Below are 25,369 nucleotides of genomic sequence, written 5' to 3' on the forward strand. Positions count from 1 at the left end.
AGCCCTGAGATTTAACCCCTACACCACCAGGGATGCCCTGATTCTTTTTTTATATATATAGGTCTGGAGAAAATAATGTTTTCAGAGGTGCATGATTGCTAGCCTTAAAGATACTTTTGACTTAAAAATTTGTTAGGTAATTTGGGAATTTCTTGTACATTTTTCATCAACTTGACCAATAAGTTCCTGCTTAATATTTTGTTAGTATTTACACAGCAATTTTATATAACATTCTTTAATCCTCTACTGTAGTAATTGCCAAAAATATGCTGAGATAAAAATTTTAATTCACTAGTGTATGACAGATAGAGCACTGCTCTATATTGACTCCTATCTTTAAGGTGGAATGCTATAAAATCATCAAGGCTCCGGCCTCCCTGGTGGTACAGTGGGTTGAGCGCGGTGGTGTGAAGCTGTTCACAGCTTCTGGTGAAGCTGTCCGCAGCCTCTACGGCATGGGTTCGATTCCCGGCCTGCCAGGGAGAAACCCACATGGCGTGGCAGACCTCTCCTGTCTCTCCTGCTGCTCCCCTCAGCAGTGTGTTTCAGTCCTTCTGCCTGTTCTGTTGCCTGCTCTGTCTCTGGTGAATTCTCTCGCCCTCCCGCACCTTTGGCTGGTACCCCGGTGCTTGTATAAATAAATATATCTTTGAAAAAATAAACTGTCTTCCTATCTTTAAAAAAAAAAAAAATCATGAAGGCTCTATTTTCAGACACTGTTTTTAAAGGCTATCTTCTAGCCTTCTTTAATAATTCATAGTTAGAGTTGCCAATGCTTCATAATCATTACTTTCAGAAACTTTTCCTAGTCCAAGTCCCTCCCATAGCAGACCACATGTATCTTTACCGGCAACTGACTACAGCATAGGACGTAAATGATCTGTATATAACACTGTTTTTAAAGGCTATCTTCTAGCCTTCTTTAATAATTCATAGTTACAGTTGCCAATGCTTCATAATCATTACTTTCAGAAACTTTTCCTAGTCCAAGTCCCTCCCATAGCAGACCACATGTATCTTTAGCGGCAACTGAATACAGCATAGGACGTAAATGATCTGTATATAATAACACTTAACATGAAGTTAAATTTCTCCGCTTTCAATACAGATAGGCCAGAGAAGTCAAATTCTACTTGCACAGTTAGGATATTTGTGTATGGAAGGAATACTGAGGAATGGTAGTGGAAGTAATAGAACTGAAGGACTCTTCCAGGCACTTTGTTTACATCTAAATCCGTAATGCTCCGGGCAAGGAGAATGGTAAGAATGTAGTGCTTTTCTCAGTGAGGCTTAAGCTTTTTATTTGGGAAGGAAGCACTTCTCAAGAATATTGGCCACAGCTGTATCACTGCTCCTTAGCTGCAAGGAAAGCTGAAAAGTTTATTTTAATGTTCCATTGTCTATAGTAGAGGAAGACTGGTGAATGATTTTTGAGTAGATAGTCTTCAAGGTCTGCATCGAGCCTTTTCAAAATTATCTTTTTTAAAAAAGATTTATTTGTTTATGCATACAAGAACTGGGCTACAGGCCAGAGGTGTGGGGGGTGGTGGGGAACAGAACAGGCAGAGCAACTGAAATATACTGCTGAGGGGAACAGCAGGCCAATCAGGAGAGGTCTGCTGCACCATGTGGATTGCTCCCTGGCCGGAGATTGAATTCGTGCTACAGAGGCTGAGAATAGCTTCATGGGTTGAGTCTTAACCCCTTGAGCCATCAGGGAGGCCCACTTTTCAAAATTATCTATGAGCTCTAACCCCTCTACTTTTCTGTGGTCTCCTTCTTCACCTTATCTCTAGTTGAGTCCCTACCATAGCTACTTGTGTTAGGGTTCTCGAGAGAAGCAGAACCAAAAGCATGTGCGTACATGTGTAACATCTGTCTGCCTACCTACCTACATACCTACCTATCTACAGGTTGGGACTAATTGATTTTAAGGAATTGATTCATTCATTTTTGAGACTTAGGGAGTCCAAAATATACAGAGTAGGTCAGCAAGTTCAGTTCAAGTCCAAAGAAGGTAGTCTGCTGACAGAATTCCTTCTTGCTCATGGAGTCTTTGTACTATTAAGGCTTTAAGCTGATAGGATGGAGTTTATGACATTATGACTATTTAAAGTCCGTTGATTTAAATGCTAATCTCAAAAGAAAAAAAATAAGGTCTTCACAGAAGCATCCAGATAATATTTGACCAATGTCTGGGTACTATGGCACAACCAAATTGGCACATAAAATTAATCGACACATTATTGTAAGAGATAGCATGTTCCTCAGGTGTTTGGAGCCAGAAAAAGAATGAAAACCAATGCAGTATTTTGAAGTATGGGGAATCACAAAAGTAGAAAGGCAAAAGCATCTGTTCCTTTGTGTCATGCAGGAGACTGTTGATTGTATTTTAATCCGTACAACCATACCTATAACACTGTTTATAGTTTCAATCTGGTTTATATAGAAGACCATAATTTTATAAGAATAAATATAGGTTGATCACCTTTTACTATTATACATGTTTTAGGTGGATGCTGGATTACAATTAGGAAGAAGAATGGTGTTAGAAACAGTGGGAGAGATTAAGAGAAAAGAGATGGCAGAAAAAAAGGTGGACTTTGAGGACAAGAAGGGGAAAAAAAGAGATGAGAAGGCGCTGCATTTGTCCTGAACTGACCCAGGAAGCCCTCTAGCATGCTGCTGTTCCATAATCCCCAGTTACCTAGGAGAAAATCTTGGAGGATTAGAGGAGGTGAGAAAGAAGGTAGAGGAGAGTGGAAAATAAAAGATCATAGGGAGAAATCATAGCAGTGAGGAATAAGGTTGACAATAGCGAAGAAATGCTTATCGATATTCAACTGTAGTTTAAAGTACAGATTTGTTTCCTTTTTAACCTTTTAAAATTTCATCTTGTTTCTTAGGTTTCAGATTGATATAAAATAAATGGAGGTAAATTAAAAAGCAAATGATTTTGCTTTCACAATTAGTGGTTATCTATTTATAATGCATCCCGTGTTTTCACTGCTTCTTTTAGTTATGTCTGTTTGTTAAATAATTATTTTTGCAAGCTATGCTGTAATAATTACAACCTTGGCATTTGTTAACATAGTCAACCTTTTGAAGTATTGCATCTTACTAAAAATGTACAAATCAGATGGATCCAGGTCAATGAATTCTATGGTGAGCACACCCATGTAATCTCCACGCTTATCAAGACTTTGTCAGCAACTCAGAAAGTCACTTTCTGCCTCCTCCCACTCACTTTTCCCTTCTTCCTAAAGGTTACCAGCATCATAACTTCTAAAGGAATCATACAGTCTGGGTGTCTGCCTACTTCCTACATTTTTTTTGTGAGGACAAAATTTGTTAATGGATAAAGTGAAATCACTGTAAAATTCCTTTATAGTATCATTATGAAGGTCATATGGGTGTTATTATCAAACGAGATTGCCAGTCTCAGTCATACTTGGAAGTGAGGTTTTTGAGTTTCAGCAGTTCATCTGATGGAAACAAATACTACCACACTGCACTTGATGGAGTTCAGCATTTTAAGTCATTATAGTGCCGCAGACCTGAAGAAGTACAAATTTAGCTTCAACAATTCGGGAACTTTGGTTGTATAGCTCTACTTTGAAGTATGACTAAAAGCCAAATAGTCTTCTCATATCTACCCCAGGCTCTCATTCTTAAATCAGTTAGCCTTGGGTATCAGTAGTCACAAATATGCCTTCCTTTCTTTGGGTCTCATCTCTGAGATCTTGATCACATTTGCAGGATAATTCATGTGTATCTTATTAGCAATCCCCTCTCAAGCTCTGAAAATCCAGAGCTTGGTGTTTTTTTCCTCAGATATCTCTCCAAGTGACTCTTTAGTCTGAACATCTGGGTTGTGTCCCAAATTTGTTACAGAGATAGACTTTCAGTTTGAGGATGGCTTTCCAGATAGTAGAGTCTCCTAGTTCTGAAAGAGTTTACAAGCCAACCTTTGTTGTTGTTTTTTTTTAAGATTTATTTATGCATACAAGAACTGGGGTACAGGCCAGAGGTGTGGGGGTTGAGAGGATTCACCAGAAACAGAGTGGGGAACAGAACAAGCAGATGTACTGAAATACACTGCTGAGGGGAGCAGCGGGAGAGTCAGGAGAGGTCTGCTGCACCATGTGGGTAGCTCCCTGGCCGGGATCAAACTCTTGCTGCAGAGGCTGCGGATAGCTTCATAGGTTGCATCTTAACCCCTTGTGCCACCAGGGAGGCCCATCAAGCCTACCTTTGTTTAAAAACAAAAACATTTTATTTTGGGCCTCCCCCGTGTCGCAGCGGTTGAGCGCTGGGTTGCGAAGCTGCCCACAGCCTCTGCAGCGCCCGTTCGATCCCCAGCTGCTCCCCGGCCACCGGAGGAGGGTCCCACATGGCGCGCAGACCTCTGCTGCCGCCCGCTGCTCCCCTCAGCAGTGTGCTTCGGTCCTTCTGCCTGCTCTGCTCCCCACTCTGACTCTGGTGAATTCTTACACCCTCCCACGCTTCTGACTGTACCCAGTGGTTGTATAAATAAATAAATAAATCTTTTTAAAAAAAAAAAAATTTTATTTTGTTGGTGTAATTGGACTACTTAGAATCCACAAAATGTGCCACAGGTCTCCAAAAAAAATCATTTTTCCTATTAACATGACCGGTCTCAGAGTTCAGTACCTGATGGCATATTAGCTTTCTGTGCCAGGGAGTGTTACAATGACATCACTTAGTTCCTTGAGCTCCCTCTAAATTATGTGCCAAAATTACATAGTAATCTCTCATTTTAAATTACTTTTAAAAAATCAATCAGATGACTACTCATTTTTTTTTTTAAGCAAAAAATTGGGAAAAAATAATAGGATCAGGTACTTGAATCCCTAAAGTCAATTATGTTCTCACATTCTGAAACTAATTAAATGATGATTAATTGTACTTGTAATCTTTCATTTAAGCACTCATGCTCTTTTTTGGAGCTAAAATTACACAGAACTGGTATATGAAGAGAATGCCCATAAAATGGAAAATTGGTATTTCAGGATTTTTTAAAGAGGCATGTATTTATTTATTTATTTGTTTGTTTGTTTATTTATACATGCACTGGGTACAGTCAGAAGCGCGGGAGGGTGAGAGAACTCACTAGAGCCAGAGCTGAGAGCAGAGCAGGCAGAAGGACCAAAGCATACTGCTGAGGGGAGCAGCGGGCGGCAGGAGAGGTCTGCGCGCCATGTGGGACCCTCCTCCGGTGGCCAGGGAGCAGCCGGGGATCGAACTGGCGCTGCAGAGGCTGCGGGCAGCTTCGCAAGCCAGCGCTCAACCACTGTGCCACCAGGGAAGCCCTCATCTCAAAATGTTTTTAACTAACCAAACAAGCTATAAGAAAGACCCTTGAAAGTTACTATATAGAGCTAAATTAGTAATTTTATTTTGTGATTTGTGAAGCATTTGTTTATAACTGTACATTTTATAAAATTGAAAGCATATGTCAACAGTTGAGAAGGAGGAATTCTAATTAAGTGAAGATCAAAGCATTATGTCTTTGGTGACTTTTGGGGAACATGTTGTCCTACACTAGTAAATGTTCTGCTTTTAATAATGCAGTTTTATAACAGCAAAAAGAAGGTATTAAGGCAGTAGTAAGACACAGCTAACAAACGACATACTGAGAACTATTTTAAAGTGCATTATTTCAGTAGAATGCACAATATCTGTCAAATTCATCTAAATCTAACCAACTCTTAGTAGAAATGGTATCATAGTATCGAGTAATCTAGGCACAGATTAAAGAAAATGTCTTTTCTATGATTCTATTATGTTCAAAATGTCGAGAAACTAAATGTTTAAGAAAATGAAGACAGTAACATAATTCCAGGATTTAAAAATATATCTTTTGAAGATAAACTTTTACCTAAGATATAAAAATGCTGAGAAGTTTTTTACAAAACTCTTTCTCTTTGAAATTCTGGAAAACTGAGGCATTGGCCAAGACAAGGGAGATGAAGGAGGATACTCTTCCATCTTTTCTCATTATTGAGAAACACTGACTTAAAGTATTAGTTCCCCAGAGTAAAAGCTCTCTTATGGTGTCTTGTTCATTATTTAATACATATAAACTCACAAAGCATTTGTTTAATGAATAAGCATTTATTGGATATATTGCATTATTGAGCAGGTGTCATGTGTGTTGATGGTGAAAGCAAAAATACCTTTCTTGGATCTGCCTTTCATTCTTCAGTTTGGTTAGAGGTTTGTGTTCTTCCTGTCAAAAGGTATGTCCCAAAGCTCATTGCTGATTATAGCAGGCTAGTTACCTTAAATCTTTTCTGGAACTAGATAGCTTATAAATTAACCACAAAATTAGCTAGGGCCTTTCACCCTTATAGAAATGAAGTAACTAAGAGTTGTCTCTGTTTCTTGTTGTACTTTTTATATATATTCAACAAGGTTGGGAACTATAGCTAGGATAATTTTCAAAATTTGTAGTGGCTGTACTTTGATATCAGAGCAGAAGAAATGAAAATTAGTGAAGAAATTTCAGGCAAAACACTTAACATGGTTCACAATATATCTTGTGATTTTATGACAATAACAAGGATCTTGGCAAGAGATTTCTTTTTTTACCCTCTTGGCACAAACATGCGTTTGGATAAATGCCATGCATTTAACTTACTATTATATGAATTCTTATCTTGTTTTTTTGGCATTTCCTTAGCTGCCGTTTGTAGTTGTAGCAACATTATTGAACTTATTTCAACATTCTTAGCAACCAAAAATCATAACCCTGTTTTTGTTTTGTTTCATCTGGGAGTGGGGGATGTGGCGTTTCATACTTGTCTGAGAGATTTTTTTCTAATTTAGTCATTGCTTAGTTTCATATTTTGTATAGTATAAAGAATTATAATTTCAGTTAAAAAATCATCCAGGATAACATCCTAATCTTTTCATAGCTATACTTAATGCAGATGAGTGCTTACCTGATTATCAGTCTGAGTGGGAGAAAGTAAAAATTACCTAGGGAGCGTTTTCAAAAATATCCATGCCTAGTCAATCTTTGTTTATTGAGTTTAAGAAGCACTGCTATGTAGGTACTTGGTTTTCAGTACTCTTCCTGGGTTGTTAGTTTGTTTTGGAAAACTCTATCTCTCTGTATATCTGTCTCTCACACACACATGCAAGAAATTCCAGGGCAAATAAGAATAAGGAATGCATGCCTATTAAATGTACTGTGTACCCATTCCTTTATATTTATATAAATATATTTATATTCCTATATATTATTTTATTGAATGAGATTGGGATCCTGTAAAGAAATAGTCCATGATAAAAAGAAAAACAATTCAGAATCAAGATGTTCATAATGAAGCTATGAAGAGTATGTTCGTTAATAAGTAGTTTTGGATAAAAGTAATATCAAATTGGCTGTATTTTTTCCCTACTCTGCAAAAACAAGCCCCCCCCCCACACACACACAATACTTCTACAGTGAATAAAAGCCTAACATTTCCCTCATCCTGTGAGACAAGGGTACAAACCAAGCTAAACTTTATGAGAGACATCCACAGTATTTGTAGTATCTTATAGTCATTAAGATATTTAACACTAATATAGACTAACTTAGTGCAAATGTCTAGAAAGGCATGTTCTGTCATATGGAATCAACTCAGCGGTGTGCTAATCATGTATTTCTCAGAAAACAGCTGATTTTGACTAAGAAGCACAAATATACTGTCTGATTCAATGTGTTTCAGTTTTTTTTTCTCTTTGTATTTTAGGGACTAAATATAAATTTAATGAGGCAAACTAATGTGTCAACCCCTTAGTGTTTATTTTAAAATACCTTTATTAAGATGCAATCCAAATAATAAAATTTGCCTATTTAAAGTAACAATTCAGTGTTTTCAGTATTTTGCAGTTTTGCAAGTATCACCAGAGTCTTCAGATTAGAACATTTTCATCACCCAAAAAGAAACCCTACTCCCATTAGCAGTCAGTTTCCATGCCTCACTCTGTTCCCCAGTGGTAGGAAATACTAATCTACTTTCTGTCTCTAAATTGTATGTTTTGGGCATTTCATATAAATCAAATAATAATAATACGTTTATGATTGACTTTGTTCACTTAGCATAATGTCTTGGAGTTTTGTCCATGTTACAGCATATATCATTCTAGATTTTTTTTAAAAATATTTATTTATTTATGCATACAAGAGCTAGGGTACAGGCCAGAGATGTGGGAGGTGAGAGGATTCACCACAGACAGAGTGGGGAGCAGAACAGGCAGATTAACTGAAGTACACTGCTGAGGGGAGCAGCGGGCGAGTCAAGAGAGGCCTGCTGCACCATGTGGGTTGCTCCCTGGCCAGGCGGGGATCGAACTCCTGCTGCAGAGGCTGCAGATTGCTTAATAGTGCAGTGCTTAACCCCTTGTGCCACCAGGGAGGCCCCATTCTAGATTGTTCAATTCTATGAAGGTCAATATAGAATGTAGAATTTTTATGACTGAACAGTATTTCATTGTATGGGTACATACCGTGTTTTGTTTGTCTGTTCATCAGTTGATGGGCATTTGGATTATTTCCATTTTTTTTAGCTATTGTGAATAATGCTGTGAATGTTTGTGTGTAGGTTGTTGTGTTGCACATGGTTTCATTTCTTTGGGTTATATACCTAGGAGTAGAATTGCTGGCCAAATGGTAACTATATTTAACAATTTGAGGACTTGCCAAATCTGTTTTCCAAAGTGTTACCATTTTATATTCCCAGTTTCTCTGTATCATAACATTTGTTGTCTGCATTTTTGATTAGAGCCATCTTAGTAGTGTGATATAATAATACATTATGATTTTGATTTGCAGTTTTCTCATGACATGATGCTGAGCCTTTTTCATGTGCTATGAGACATCTATGTATCATGTATCTTATTTAGAGAAATGTCTCTTCAAGTCCTTTGCCCGCTTTTAAATTTTATTTTTTAAAATGGTTTGCATCAATCAGTTTTTTTTGTTTCCTTTTTTTGGTATTTAGATTTTTGCGGGGGTTTTGCTTTGTGTATATGTTACTTTATTTTTTGGATGGGATCACATTTTTGCTCCTCCATGTGTATACCTATTTCATTCACCCACCACCAAACTGCCTTAGTTGATTTACTATTGATACCTTTCCTTATGTAGTCTGGGCATGAGACTGTATCATACAGGTTATATAGATACATTATTTGAAAAAATTTTTCTCCCATTCTCTGTTATCTTTTCATTTTCTTGATGGTATCACTGGCCCTACAAAGTTTAAATTTTTATATAGTCCAATTTATGTATTTTTTGTTGCTTGTGCTTTTGGTGTCATTTCTAAATCACTATTGGCTAACTCCAAAATCACGGAGATTTAACACTAAAGGGTATTAGTGTTAGTGCTTACGTTTAGGTCGGTAATCCATTTTGAATTAATATTTATATAAGATATGAAGAAGGGGTATAACTTCATTCTTTTGCTGGTTGTTATCCAGTTGTCCCAGAACTATTTGTTGAAAAGACAATTCTTTCTCCATTGATACCCTTGCAGAAATTCACTTTACGTGAAAATCAAAATCAACAAAAAACTATGAGCCAGAGACACTCTATGGGGGGTAGGGGGCAGGAGGGGAGGGATTGGGGTCAAAATAAGGGGGTTGCATTTGTATGGGGAATATAAAAATAAAATTTATTATTAAAAAAAAAAAAGAAATTCACTTTACCATGAATATAAGTATTTATTTCTGAACTTGAAATTCTATCGCATTGTCTTTCCTTACACACCTTAACAGTATCAGTATTATAGTAATTCTGTAAAATAAGTTTAGAAATCAGAAGTGTGAGTCTTTCAGCTTTGCTCTTGTTCAAGATTATTTCACCGTTCTGGGTCCCTTGGATTTCCATGTGAATTTTAGCAAGACTTTTGTCACTTTCTTCAGAAAAGTCAGCTGAGATTTTGAAAAGGATTGCTTTAAAGTATGTAAATCAATTTGGAGAGAGTCCCTTGAGTTTTGTATTCATAATTCTAAATTTCATTTCTGCCTAGAATATCCTTTCTCACTAAATTAATTTCTTTACTAGATTTTTTATATATATGCATTTTGGGCCTCCTCTGGTGTCACAGACAGTTGAGCACCGTGCTGTGAAGCTGTCTGCAGCCTCTGCAGCATGGGTTTGATCCCAGCCAGCCGGCCGGCGAGGATCCTACATAGCACAGCAGACCTCTCCTGTCGCACCTGCTGCTCCTCTCAGCAGTGTTTTTTGTCAGTCTGCCTGTTCTATTCCCCACTCTGTCTCTGGTGAATCCTCTCACCCTCCCACGCATTTGGCCTATACCCCGGTTCTTGTATAAATAAATAAATAAATCTTAAAAAAATAGTTTTGTATATTAGTGTTAAATTAACCATGAAGAAATACGAAGTTATTATTTTTTGTACTGTTAAAAACACGGTATCGTTTAGGCTAAATACCTCTGTAATAAAAATCTCTATGAACAGAGAAATTATCTTAAAGGAGGTGATGCCAAACTATTTCAGGAGAGGTGCCAAACTGTTTCAGAGCTATTATGAAATAGAGCTTAATTCCATGTTACAGAATTTCCATAAGCCCTTAGAAATTTTGTTGTGTTTTGCTTTATTTTTCAGCTCAGATCCACTTTGTATTTCTAAGTCTTAGTAAAAGTTTATATATGGGGAAAAATTAGATATGAATAGTGCTTCTATGGAATGTAGATGAGGATTATAAAAATAAATATTTTAGACTTTCATAATTTTTTTAGATTCCATTGGTCCCTCAAGTAAGACATTGGCAGCTGTTTGATAGCGTGTGTAGTTGTTTTATTAAGTGAATACCATAATCTGGGCCTCCCTGGTGGCCTAGGGGTTAAGTCTCAGTGCTATCACTGCTATGGCCTGAGTTTGATCCCCGCCTGGCAGCTAACCCATATATAGCACAGCTCTTATCTCAGACGCTGCTCCCCTTAATAGTGTGTTTCAGTAGATCCATCTGTTCTGCTCCCCACTCTGTCTCTGGTGAATGCTTTCACTCCCCACCTTTGGCTTCCACCCCAATTCTTCTACACAAAATAAATAAAAACATTTTTTTTAAAAAAGTGAATACCATAATCTAATGGTTCTTAACCGTGGCTGCTATGCATTAGAATCCTTAGAGAACCTTTTAAAAAATCCATCTGTTCCAACAAGCACACTAAGCCAATTAAATCAGAAATATTTAAAGTTCCCCATGTGTCCAGTGTTCACCCAACACTTAGGACCACTATTATAGATAGTTGAAAATTCAGGTGAGATTGAACTCAGGAAAGTGAAATGGCATTTATTTATTTATTTTTCTTTTTAAAGAATTGTTTTATTTATGCATCCAAGAACTGGGGTATAGGCCAGAGGTAGGGGGCGAGGTGAGAGGATTCACCAGAAACAGTGGGGAGCAGAACAGACAGATTGACTGAAATACACCTCTGAGGGGAGTAGCGGGCGAGACAGGAGAAGTCTACTGCGCCACACATGGGCTAGCTCCCTGGCCTGGGACTAAACTCCTGCTGCAGTGTCTGCCTGCTAGATTCATTGTGCTGAGACTTAACCCCTTGGGCCACCAGGGAGACTCTGAAATGGCATTTAAAGGCAGGCTACTTTATTTGTAATCTCAACTACTGTGAAACCACTATGGAATTAACAGGATGTAATGTTTGGATTTGCCTTTGTCTGTAAGCCAATAGTTAAAAGATTACTTAATAATTACCAGAACTGCAGAATCTGGTACTAAGAAAATCAGTTATGTATACCATCAGACAGATAGGCATTTGAGGGGATAAGTTTTCCTGCTAATGTTAAATTTCAAATCTGTTGGGCCTCCCCAGTGGCGCAGCAGTTGAGCGCTGGGCTGCGAAGCTGCCTGCAGCCTCTGCAGCACCAGTTCGATCCCAGGCTGCCAACGAGGGTCCCACAGGGCACACAGACCTCTCCTGCCGTGCCCGCTGCTCCCCTCAGCTGTGTATTTCAACAGTCTGCCTATTCTGTTCCCTGCTCTGGCTCTGGTGAATTCTCTCACCCTCCCGCTTTTCTGACTGTACCCAGTGCTTGTATAAATAAATATATAAATCTTTAAAAAAAAATTTTTGAAATCTGTTGATTTATTGGAAGAAGCACAGAAGTACTGGGTAAAGTGTTCAGGAACCAGGGTATTCGGTTAGATTATACAAAATGAGGTAGTTAGACTGGAAGTGATTGTGAAAGTATTCATTCAGCAATGTGAACCATGTACTTGGTGCTAGCAAGGGTGCAGGGATGAGCAGAACATAGACTATACCCTGGAAAAGTTCCCACAAAACATGCACAATGCGTAACTCTGGCCATAGTGTAGTGTTTAGGGAATTAAGAGAGTGTGGAAGTGGTCATTTGGTTCAATATTGGGACAAATTCCTTCTTACTGGCATAACCCATCTCTGAACCAGACTGGAAATGCCAAGTGCTTTCTCTCCTCGTCATCCTTGCTGCTGGAGCATGAACATGTGGCCCAATGCTGTTGGTGAGGCGAGAGAGGGAATCTCCTGTACAGTTTTTCTTATAAAAGTTGACATTTGGGAAAGTGCCTTTCCTTCTTGTCCTGAATTTTTGTGAATTTTTAATTTATTAAGGTCATCTGGAGACTGATGGCTTGAGAACAAAGGCCTGCATCTGGTTACAGCCAAAGCAAAATAGAGCCTGGATCCTTGATGCTAACATTGAGTGGCTAACTAATCCAACCACAAACCTGTCTGTTTATTGAGATAACAGAAATACTTCTTGTTTGAACCTTTTCTGTGTTTAAGTGTGGTCTGTGGTCAATAGTATCAGCATCACATGAGAGGTTGATTAGAAATACATAATCTCAGATCCCACGTCATACCTGTTGCATCCTAATCTGCACTTTAATAAGATCATCACATGAATAAAATGCACATTAAAGATTGAGAAGCACCAATTTAAACAACCTTTTTGTGGGTATTTTGTTACACGCAGTTTTAAAACATCCTTACTAGTATATATACATTGTGGATTGACCAAGTACCATTTTTAAAATAAGGAAACCGGAACGACATCTGATCAGATTTAGTAAGTTACGAGAGACTATTATTCTCACCACATTCACTATAGCAATCAAAATAAGCAGCACAGGCTATATGATCATAGTTTTTGTAAACCTGCCAGAGAGCTTAAGGACACAAACCTGAATGATTCCAGAAAGGGACAAACTCTCTGTAAGGGAAGTGCTCCATTCCTCTCCTGACTGAAATGTAGGGAAAAGGAAGAAACCACCATAGAGAGAAGGAAAAATCAGCTCAATTTCTAACAAACTTTTAATTAACCATGTATGGGCTGGCATGTTAGAGTCCAGAGGAGGCCTACATTAGTGCTGTCTACTAAGAATTTCTACAGTGATGGAAATGTTCAATATCTGTGTGAGCCAATATGGTGGCCACCACAGATGTGGCTATCAAGCACTTGAAATGTCCCTAAGATGATTGAGGAACTGAATTTTTAAAATTTTAATAATCAAAATTTAAATAGTTACATGTGGTTTTAGTGGCTAATATTGGACAGCATGGCCCTAGAGACAGAGTGACTGCTCTTAACCCCCCCCCCCCACCTCACCCCCAGTTCTTTTCTATAGATCTTCATTTAGTATTAGGGATTTTATCCAAGAACAGAGACAATGGCACAGAGCTGAGAAAATTCCCAAGAAATAGGTTTTCAGTTTAGGAAGATTGAGGGAGAGACAGGAGAGTGGAGAGAAACCATTTCTAGGCCACCCCCAACTTCTCTGAGTATAGAGCAGACAAGTCAAGAGTGGGACAGGAAGTTCTGCTGGGCTTCAAAAGCAGGGGATAGGACTGAAAAACAACGAGAGTTCTCCAACTACCTGGAACACTGGAGGCCAAGGCTATACAGCAAGAGAAATCTCACACTTCACAGTTCAAAACTAGGTAGTCAGGAGATCTCCAGAACTTCACTTAGGTTTCTCATCTCAGGCCTTGCTGCAGAGAAAGTCCTGGTCCTGTCCTCCTCAAAATGCTTGAAGCCACTGGAGGAACTAAATCAAACTAAAGTTGAAACAAAGCCCAGATTTAGCTCAGCTGTAAAGTATTTTGATTCAGCCCTGCCTAACAGCATGCTCCATTTTTTTTTTATAGAGGCATGTTTTTATTTATTTGTTTGTTTGTTTTGTTTGTTTATACATGCACTGGGTGCAGTCAGAAGCGCAGGAGGGTGAGAAAATTCACCAGAGCCAGAGCGGGGAGCAGAGCAGGCAGAAGGACTGAAGTACACTGCTGAGGGGAGCAGTGGGTGGCAGGAGAGGTCTGCGCGCCATGTGGGACCCTCCTCCTGTGGCCCGGGAGCAGCTGGGGTTCGAACTGGCGCTGCAGAGGCCGCAGGCAGCTTCGCAACCCAGCGCTCAACCGCTGCGCCACTGGGGAGGCCCGGAATGCTCCATTTTCTGAAGAAAAATTTCTCTTCTCTGCTATACCTTTATTTTTTTTAAGTATTTATTTATTTATTTATGCACAGAAGAACTGGGGTGTAAGCCAGAGGTGCAGGGGGTGAGAGGATTCACCAGAGACAGAGTGGGGAACAGAACAGGCGAATTGACTGAAATACACTGCTGAGGGGAGCAGCAGAGGAGACAGGAGAGGTCTGCTACACTGTGTGGGTTAGCTCCCTGGCTGGGGATTGAATTCACGCCTCAGCGGTGATAGCATGATAGCATTGAGACTTAACCCCATGCCACCAGGGAGGCCCTCTGTTATACTTTTATACAGAATGCCAGCAGGTAAAGATCTTAAAACACGTGTGATGTACGAGTCAAGGAAGTAAAGTCAGTAGAAGACCTGCAGAGAATCCAGATACTGGGTTATCAGTGAGGGACTTTTACTATGACAAAAATGCCGAAGAATCTGCTGGACAAAGATATACAGCATGTATGAAAAGGTGCAGAATTTTGGCAGATATGGAAACTATTTTTTTTAAAAAAGAACCAAACAGAAGTACTAAAAATGTATATGATCAGAAATTTAAATCCTTTATATGGTTTAGAAGACAATACCTTGGCAAGCTTGGCCAGAGTCATAGAAGTAGTCCGCATCCTGGAAGAATTCCTTATGGCTATGCTTATTAATATTTACCTTGAACAAGAAATATGTAACACATTGCCCCAATAATAAGCACACAAACATTTATTTTAATAGAGTACTGTACAGATACATTGGGTTGCATATTTTCATAAATTTCCCTAGTAGTTTTCTAATAGGAAGAAAATATTGACACTTTTCTGAATCTATATATGGGTTTTTCTAGGCCACTTATTAGAATTTTCTCCTGTCTTGGGAGAGAAACCAAAGGCAGTCTTGGTAAACCATCCCCACCATGTATGAGTATATCTTGTTTGGTCAGCTTGTGCTATAGTTAATATCGTTATCATTTTCCATTGTCTTATTTTCTATCATGCATTGAACAGGTGATGATAAAATATTTATCACTTAATAAAGCCTTCAGGTTTCCAGAATAATTAATTTCTTACCAGGTAACCTTGATAGTATCCATTGATGCTTACAATTGGAGTGGTGATCAAAAGTTTCAGAATATCACTCAGGACACATGGAAATTACTTTGCAGTCAGATCTTGAATTTCTGGGATCATAATTGCCTCTGACATCCCCCAAATGACTGTAATGCTTTGTTGCTTAACAATATGAAAATAGATTATTTATTCTTATTTTATAGAACTTTTTATTTCTTTTTTTTTTTTATTATTTTAGAGTAACACTCAAAAAAACAGCCAATTTTGGGGCCTCCCTGATAGTGCAGGGGTTAAAGTATCAACGCTGTCAAGCTATCACCAGTCACTGTGCCATGAGTTCGATCCCCAGCCAGGGAGCTAACCCACATGGTACAGCAGACCTCTCCTGTCTCTCCCGCTGCTCCCTTCAGCAGTGTGTTTCAGTAAATCCGCCTGTTCTGCTCCCCACTCTGTCTCTGGTGAATCCCCTCACCTCCTCCCCCCACACCTCTGCCTTATACCCCAGCTCTTGCATGAATGCATAAATGAAAATAAATTTTTTTTTAAAAGCCAATTTTCAGTTCCACCAATGGGAAAATTTATTTTTTTTTCATTCCATTTGTACCACCAAAGTATTGCCCTGGGAACTTATAAATACATGTTAAAGATAAAACAGAACATTAACTTTTTCCTTTAGCTTCAATTGTACATACTTTAAATAATTTTTGCTTGAAAAATGAGTTAGTTGTAGTAATAATGGAATTAACAAACTGCTTTATTTTACAGGAAAAATATTCATCCCTAAACAGAAACCTGTACAGACTTTCACAGAAGAAAAAGTATCTCTTGATCCAGAATTAGAAGAAGCTTTGACAAGTGCTTCTGATACAGAATTGTGTGACCTTGCAGGTATAAACTAAATCAAGTTAATTTGTGAATGAATGTGGAGGGGAAGGGTATACCAGCACATGTACATTGTACAAATGCTTCCTTTGCCTAACAAAGAATTATTGAATTAGCAACCACATATATGGCTTTGTATTTTTACACTAAAAATCTTGACATAATGGATTTCATTTACTTAAATTCTTTCAGTCGTGAAATCTTTTCCCATGTTCCCATATTTGAAAATCTTTATAAAAATCTTTCATCAGCTGGTGCCCAGCTAGAAGCAGTTTCATTTTGAGCACTGAAAGAGTCTCTAAGGTCCACTGCATTCTTATTTTATCAGAATCCCAGGAGATTGTAACTGGAAAGCAGATGAAGCAGCCAGTCCTGAACTGTTCTCACTGCTTTACCAACTTACTGAAGTATATGGAACATTCCCAACCGCCCTGTTATTTTCATTATTCCCAGTTTCTCATTTGGGCCAGTGACCTCCCCCACTTACCTGCAAACACACCCATTTCCCAGATAGAGAAACTGCATAGGGTTAGCTTGGTACCAAGTAGCCCCAAGAGCTAATATGTTTGAATGGAGCAGGATGATTTTTATAAACGTTGCATTCATTAAAGTGGAATGGGTAACTTCTTTATTTGTGCAAGAGGGAATCAAAAACATCAATAAATTATTTCCTAAGTGTCATCTTTTGAGGGAAGTTATTTTAATCTTATATATGAGAACTCAGATACACTTTTAGTATTCTACTCTTAGCTAACATATGAATTTGAGTGTTAACAAATGTAAAAATAGCAAAGATTAAGTTGAAAACCCACGTTTCATCTCACAGCAAGACTGAGCATTTTGATTTTCTCTCTTAACCACCAGAGGGCGCTAAGCGTAGATTTATATTTAGGTTTAAGCTGACTCCAACTGTGTGTTTGAATTCAGAAATATGGGGGGAATCTAACTTCAAAAAGTGGAGGGAAATAATAAGAGTGTTGATGAGAAAGAGATTTAGGTGATTTTTAAATCACTCTCCTTGGTTTTTTTTTTTTTTTGGCTGCAAAGTATGTGTATAATTGAGAAGGAAAATGTTCAGAGGATATTCACATCTTCACATATCCTCAAGAAAATACCTAAGTTGATCTCTTCTGAATGCTGTGTATGTTCGTATGTGTTTAGTATTTGAAGGGAACAGGTACTCTTAGAATTTATTGAATGAATAAGCCGTATTGTCTCAAATTTTTGGTTGTAAAATTAATTCTTTGTTTAAAATGATGAAAATAAAATAATTTCTTTTTTCTATATTTATAGCTATTCTTGGGATGCACAATTTAATAACGAATTCACAGTTCTGTAGTATAGTGGGAAGTAGTAGTAATGGTGTGGACCAAGAACATTTTTCAAGTAAGTACTTACATGCTTTGTGAATTTTAATCCTTTCTGAATATGTTTTGCTATCTTCTTGTATCAAGTTCATTTTATACATGCCAAATGATATGTATATGTATTTGAAACTTGATTGCAGTTGTTGACATTGAAAGCCGCTGGAAATAAAATGTTAACTACTGTCTGCTAGATATGTCAACTAATGTAATAGGAACCACTGTTACTGTTACCTCATTTAATAATACTAATAATAAGCAGTATAAAAGCTGGTCAACTTGCTTTACGTTGATATTTTATTTTCAGTGTGAATGATTTTCAAGAAATCTGCAACTTAATGTTCTATTTAATGAATGTTCTGTAATTTAGCCCTTTTCTATATTTATTTTTTACTTATTAGTGTAGAGATGTTCATAGCATACATAATAAAATATACCCACCATCGAGCTTCAGCTATTTTCAACATTTTGCCAGCTTGTTTCATCCATCATCCCTCCCTACCCTTTCCACTTTTTTTCCTGGACTGTTTTAAATTCTGTTCATTTGGTATTACGTCACCCACCTATAAACATTTCTGAAAGTGTCTTTCACAAATAAGTATTTCTTTTAACATAGCTGCATACCATTACTATCCAGTTCATCTACAGATTTACACTGTTATCTCAAAAACATCCTTTCCCTATTTGTTCAAATCAGGATCCAGTTAAGGGCCACACTTTGCATCTGGTTATCTGTCTTTTTAGTTCATTTTATAATAGTTATCCATGTTCATTTTATTTATTTATGTTCATTTTATAATAGTTATCCATGACTCCTCTTTCCCTCTTTGTTCATTCCAGTTGTTTCTTGAAGAAACTGGGTGGTTTGTTGGGTAGAATTTTCTACATTCTGTATTTGACTGATTGCAGTCTCATGGTGTCATATTGATTTTTTTTCTCTCTCATGTTTCTATAAATTGTTAGTTCTAGAGGTGTGATCAGGTTCAGTTCTGTTCATCTGTTGGTAAGAATGCTGGTAAGGCCTCCCTAGTGGCCTAAGGGTTAAGTCTCAGAGCTATCACCGGTACTGCCTGAGTTCTATCCCCGGCCAGGGAAGTAAGCCACATATGGCACAGCAGCGCTCTCCTATCTCGCCAGGTGCAAGGATTCACCAGAGACAGAGTGGGGAGCAGAACAGGAGGATCCACTGAAACACACTGCTGAGGGAGAGGAGACAGGAGAGGTCTAGCCAGGGATCGAACTCATGCTGCAGCGGCTGGTGATAGCTTGACAGTGCTGAGACTTTAACTCTTGTGCCACTAGGGAGGCCCTTACATGCCAATGCTTGTATGCATAAATAAATAAATAAATAAATATGTATTTTTTTTTTTTTTTATAAAAAGAATGCTTCCTAGGTGGTGATTATTATCTCAGTAGCTCTTTTGTGCATGTATTCTCCCTCTGTCTTACCATTCCCTATCCCTATTCTTATTATTAGAGAGTCCTCCGCCGATTGCCATTGTGTAGTGTCCTCCATGGGAGTAAGATATACTGTGTCCTGCCATCACCTTACTCTCCATAGTGATGCTGTATTTCTTCAAGTCTGTGATTCTTACAGATGTCACATTAATTGCTAGTCAAATCTTAACATGTGAAGAGCAGTTAAATTTTATCTTACTAAAACTTTGTCTTCAACAATAAATGGGATCATCAAATATGTGTTATCAAATATATTTTAGTAAACAGATCCTATACACCGAAGCAGTGAAAATACTCTTTTTTAAAGGTTGATACTTTGGAAAACAAATTAAATATTGAATTATGTCTGGCATTTATATTCAATACAGTTTTACTTCATTGTTTTAAATAGTGTCAACAATTAAGGATCTTTTTGGAAATGTAGAGAAGAAACTTTTAAGTTAGTTCTCTTGAGAGTGTGTATGTGTGTCTTACCAAGTTAATATATGTATCCAGTGTAGAAGTATCAACCTATGAAACTCTTGTTCTTTTCATTTGTTACTGTAGATGTGGTAAAAGGTGAAAAGATTCTCCCAGTATTTGATGAGCCACCAAATCCAACTAACGTTGAAGAGAGTTTAAAGAGAATTAAAGAAAATGATGTTCGTCTTGTTGAAGTTAATTTGAATAATATAAAGGTAGGCATGGTAGCAAACAAAACATTTTGAATTGCTTTGAGTAGGTTAGATTTAGGATGACAGCTGGGTAATTTTGATACAGTCTAGTTCTTTCTGCTTAAAGGTAAAGTTTTGCCTCTAACAGTACTAATACAGACTCCCTCATATTTTCGAAACTAAAGCTTTACAGTATTTTTCTGACTTGCTTTCTAAAGAGTATCACATTCTGTCAGAATAAATCTCTCTCACTTCCAAAGTACTGCCTTCTTTTAAGAGCATTTAGTCTTTGGGTTTTGTTTTTTAAATCACATTTCTTGGGATGTAACATATATAATAAAGCTCTCCCTTTTTAATGTGTACGTCTATGAGTTTTGACAAATCTTACCATTGTACATGTAGAACATGTCATACCCTTTTGTCATTCTCTGCCTCAAACTCTAGTCCCTGACAGCCACTAATCTGTTTTCTTTCCCTATCATTTTGCCTTCTGTAAATGTCATGTAAGTGGATTGTATTGTATGTAACCTTTTTTGAGCCCGGCTTCCTTTACTTAAGATAATGCATTTGAGATATTTCTCAATTGTTGCTGCTTGTGCCTAGACAGTTATGTGTCTCTTAACAACAGGAGTACACTCAGAGAAATGCATTGTTAGGCGATTTTGTTGTTCAAATATCACACAAACCTAGGTGGAATAGCCTTCTACACACCTCATCTATAAGGCATAGCCTTTGCGACCACCGTCATATATGCAGTACATCGTTGACCAAAACATCAATAAGCAACACATGTCTAGAGTTTGTTCCTCTGTGTTATTGAGTAGTATTTGATTATATGGATATGCTACAATTGGATTGTCCATTTGTGAGTTGCTAGACATATGGCTGCTTCCAATTTGGGATAATTATGATTAGAGTCACTTTACACACTCACATGTAGGTTTTTGTGGGAACATTTTTTTAATTAATTATTTTTAAAAAATTTTTACATCATTGTTCATTTTTAAATAATGTTTGCTTCCCTCTGACTCAGGTGTAGTCCCCATAGAATTTCCTTCCTCAAGGCACCTGTGCACCATCACCTCAGTCCTCTGTGCTCCTCCTCCCTCCGATCCCTCTCCTGCCTCCTCTCCTTCAGGATGTCTCTGATTTATAATTGTCTTTTTGTTTTTGTTTTGTGTTGTTGTTATTATTTTCCCCTTGGGAACATGTTTTTATTTCTCTTAGGTATGCACATAAAAGTCAGCTTTCTGGAATCTGACTTGGTTATTAGAAATTCAACTCTTGGAGAAATAATTACCAAAAAGTGAACTCAAATTGTCTCTTGGGTTTTCGCTGCTATATTGTATAGTTCACTACAGATTCCTTGTTTTATGTCATAACTTACCTGATTTGGTATGGAGGAAGCATCTGAAAATTACGAGAACTGAGGGAATAAGATCTCTGTGGGTATTCCTGTCATCAGAGGAGAGAAAGCCTTGGAAAAAGCTAATATCCTTAGTTGATCATTAGTCTTCTTAATTTTTAAAAATTTCAGTCCTGATACATGTCTGTCTCTCAGTCAGCAGCAATGAACTAAACCAGGCCACAGAGTTGATGTCTGGGTTCTCAAGGAAGAAATTAATACCTTCTCTATCTTGCTACATTTCAAATATTGTAGAGTTAATTTCTCTTACTATCTTGTAACTTAAAGTGACTGAGATAGTTTGTCATCTGCTTAGGAACCAGGACTCCCTCATATCTTTCTTTAGAAAAGTTGATCTGTTTTGAATGGGCAAAGGTTGACTTCTTTCTTATAAGTACAGATAGAACAGTGAGAGTTTCTTTAACATGAACGATGGCGAAATGGTGATATACTCTGTCCTAGGTCAACAGTTTGTCCAAATGTACCATAATGGAGAAGTCAAATAGATTTGTGGGAGGCTGAATTGTTTTCATTTGTAGACTGTTGTGTGTTTATATAACTTCTGAGTAATGCAGAAAGGTAAGAATATATTTGATTAATGGATAGAATTTTCTGAAAACTAAAATTTAATAATGTTTTGCATTATTGTCTTTCAAGAATATCCCAATTCCAACCCTAAAAGATTTTGCAAAGGCTTTGGAAACCAACACACATGTGAAACATTTCAGTCTTGCAGCTACCCGGAGCAATGACCCCGTTGCTGTTGTAAGTAAGCTGTTATTAATAATATCAAAATTATGACTACTTACAGAGCTGGCTAAACTGTGATTTTATAAATAGGTTTACTCCCTTTTTTCAATTGCTAAGCAGCAATTGAACTTAGATAATACATTATTTACTACTGTTTTATTTTTATTCCTATGTTTCCTTGCTTTGTATTTATAAAAACATAAAGGGGGCCATGCCAAAAATGCTGTTCTGTCACTTAAGTTTTTACTCAACAATTATATCTTAGAGGTCTTTTCATGTAAAATTTATATCATTCTTCTAATAGTTCCTGAAGTTTCCATTTCTGGATCTATAGGGTTATATTTTTGTTAAGTGCTTTTTCTGTATCTGTTGAGATGATTAGGTGTTTTTTGGCCATTGTTTTTGGTTCTAAGGTATGAAATGTTTGCTTGAGTATAGAGTCATATCTCTTCATTGTGTGTCACCATACCCTCCCCACTGCCAAAGTACTAATAATCCTTTACCACAATCCATCAGGCCCCTTCTCTCCTCCTAGTTAATCTCACTTCTGCTATCAGAATCCGAGGGGTTGTTTCATCTGTTTCTTTGCTTTGTTTCTTTATATTCCACTTACGAGTGAGATCATCCAGTACTTGTTTTTCTCCTTCTAACTTACTTCATTTACCATAATCCCCAACAGTTCTATCCATATTGTCATAAATGGCAAGATTTCATCATTTTTTTATAACTGAGTAGTATTCCAATGTGTATAGATACACCACATCTTCTTTACTAAATCATCTGACATTAGGCGCTTAGGTTGTTTCCGTATCTTGGCTATTACAAATAGTGCTGCATTGAGCATAAGAAAGCATATATCTTTTGAATTAGTGTTTTATATTTTTTAGACAGGTACCCAGAAGTAGAATTGCTGGATCATATAATAGATCTATTTTTAACTTTTTGAGGAATCTCCCTACTGTCTTTTATCAGTTTTTATTCCTACCAGCAGTGCACAAGGTTGTTGTTTTTTTTTTTTTTTCTTTTTTTAAAGATTTATTTATTTATTTATACAAGCACTGGGTACAGTCAGAAGCGCGGGAGGGTGAGAAAATTCACGAGAGCCAGAGTGGGAAGCAGAGCAGGCAGAAGGACCGAAGTACACTGCTGAAGGGAGCAGCGGGCGGCAGGAGAGGTCTGCGTGCCATGTGGGACCCTCCTCCAGTGGCCGGGGAGCAGCCGGGGATCAAACCGGCGCCACAGAAGCTGCAGGCAGCTTCACAACCCAGCACTCAACCGCTGCTCCACCAGGGAGGCCCAAGGTTGTTTTTTTTTTCTCTACACCTCACCAACGCTTGTTCCTGATCTTTTTGACATAGGCTATTCTCACATGTGTGAGGTGGTATCTCATGTTTTGATTTGTGTTTCTGTCTTTTATTCTATTAAAATGATGTAATACATTGATTAATTTTTATGTATTAAGTCAACCTTGCATTCCTGGGTAAATTGCACTTGGTTGTGGTATGACCCTTTTTCTTTCCTTGGTGTTGAGGATCTCACTCCCTTTATTCTCTGGACATTCCGTCTCTGGTCCCTGCACTGGTTCCTCCTCATCTCTCCAACATTTAAGCATTCACGTGGCCCTGGACCCAATCCTCCTTTGCCTCTTTTCTCTACCTACACTCTTTTGCTGGGTGGTCTCATTCTGTTTCATCGCTGTATGTTATCTGTTTCTGCTAACTGGACTCATGTCCAGCTACCAATTAATTGCTTTACTTGGAACTCTAACAACCATCTAAAATCTAAGTGCTGCGCCTCCCTGGTGGTGCAAGGGGTTAAGCACTGCACTATGAAGCAATCCACAGCCTCTGCAGCATGAGTTCGATTCCCTGCTGGCCAGAGAGAAACCCACATGGTGAAGCAGAACTCTCCTGTCTCGCACGCTGCTCCCCTCAGCAGTGTCTTTCAGTCAATCTGCCTGTTCTGGCCCCTGCTCTGTCTCTCGTGAATCCTCTCAACCCCCTGTATCTCTGTCCTGTACCCCAGCTCTTGTATGCATAAATAAATAAATCTTTTTAAAAAATTAAAAAAATAAAATCTAAGTGCTGACTTAGATCTCATATCTGCTTTTACTCTTTCCTTTTTTTTTTAAAGATTTATTTTTATTTATGCATATAAAAACTGGGGTGTTGAACAGAGGTGCGTGGGTTGAGAAGATTCACAAGAGACAGAGTGGGGAGCAGAACAGAGAGATCTACTGAAATAGGATGCTGAAGGGAGCAGCAGGTGAGACAGGAGAGGTCTGTTGGGCCGTGTGGGTCAGCTCCCTGGCCGGCTGCAGTTGTTGGTGATAGCTTGACAGTGCTGTCTTTAACCCCTGCACCACCAGGGAGACCCGTATGTTTTATTTTTTTAAATGTAGAACTGTACTTATCAAATAAAAAGCACTCAGTAGTATTGAATACATGTATGTACAGGTAGATGCAAAGAATCTGTTCCATTTCACATAACCAGTCATCTGATAAAAAATGTGTAGATACCCAAGTTCTATTATCCTTGCTCCCATTTCCATTTCTTTAACTTGGTGTTTAGTCTTACCCATATTTTCTGGAGTTTGAACTTTTTTTTTTAGTACTCTGAGCTGTTCTATATAAACTCATACTCCTCCTCCCACCCACCTCTTCTCTCTCACTGTCTATCTTTATCTTTTTCCCGGCCTCTTTGTCTCATTCTCTCTCATCTCTTCCCCATGTTGTCACTTGCAGTTTTCCGTTAACTAATCTATATGGTGTTTATTAAGCACTGTGTCAAATGCCTGGCACTACCATATCCTGAGAGAAATTTAATGAAAGCAGATTAAAGAAATAGCCTTTTAGCAGATTGAAGACATACTTTTCCTTGTTTAATATTTACTTAGCCCCTTATTCTCTATAGTAATTGTATTCTTGCAGGTCTATTTATCTAATGTTTCTGGCCTTCTGCCTTAGGCATTCCTTTTGTTCCCTGCCTTGAAATTAGTTTATAATTTCCTCTTACTTTGACTTTGCAAAGCCCAGCTGCATCAGGACAGGTTATCTAAAAAGACATTGATAAAGTTAGTCCTAAACAGAAACTGAAAGACACAGGAAAAAGAAATATGAAGTAGAAATGAAAGAACATAAAGTGAGTAAGAGTGAAAAATGTTGCCAACAGGGAATTACATGTAACAAAAAAAATCCAAAGATTTGGACAGGGAACACATAAATACATGTGAGACCTGTGGAGTAGTGTTTCAAGTTAAAACAATCCAACAAGAATTAAGGCATTA

General features: G+C 37.9%; 1 protein-coding gene across 1 annotated transcript in view; it reads left to right on the forward strand.

The window, feature by feature from the left end:
- Positions 1-25,369, forward strand: part of TMOD3 (tropomodulin 3) — a 74,476-nt gene that overhangs the window by 37,192 nt on the left and 11,915 nt on the right. Inside the window, exons 4-7 of the mRNA XM_037502493.2 lie at positions 16,337-16,459; positions 17,747-17,839; positions 19,822-19,952; positions 21,991-22,098. Of these exons, the coding sequence (XP_037358390.1) occupies positions 16,337-16,459; positions 17,747-17,839; positions 19,822-19,952; positions 21,991-22,098 (455 nt within the window). The remainder of the gene's footprint in view (positions 1-16,336; positions 16,460-17,746; positions 17,840-19,821; positions 19,953-21,990; positions 22,099-25,369) is intronic.

This window comes from Talpa occidentalis, unplaced genomic scaffold, assembly GCF_014898055.3.
Source record: "Talpa occidentalis isolate TD23 unplaced genomic scaffold, MPIMG_talOcc4v2.1 talOcc4.11, whole genome shotgun sequence".
NCBI lineage: Eukaryota > Metazoa > Chordata > Mammalia > Eulipotyphla > Talpidae > Talpa > Talpa occidentalis.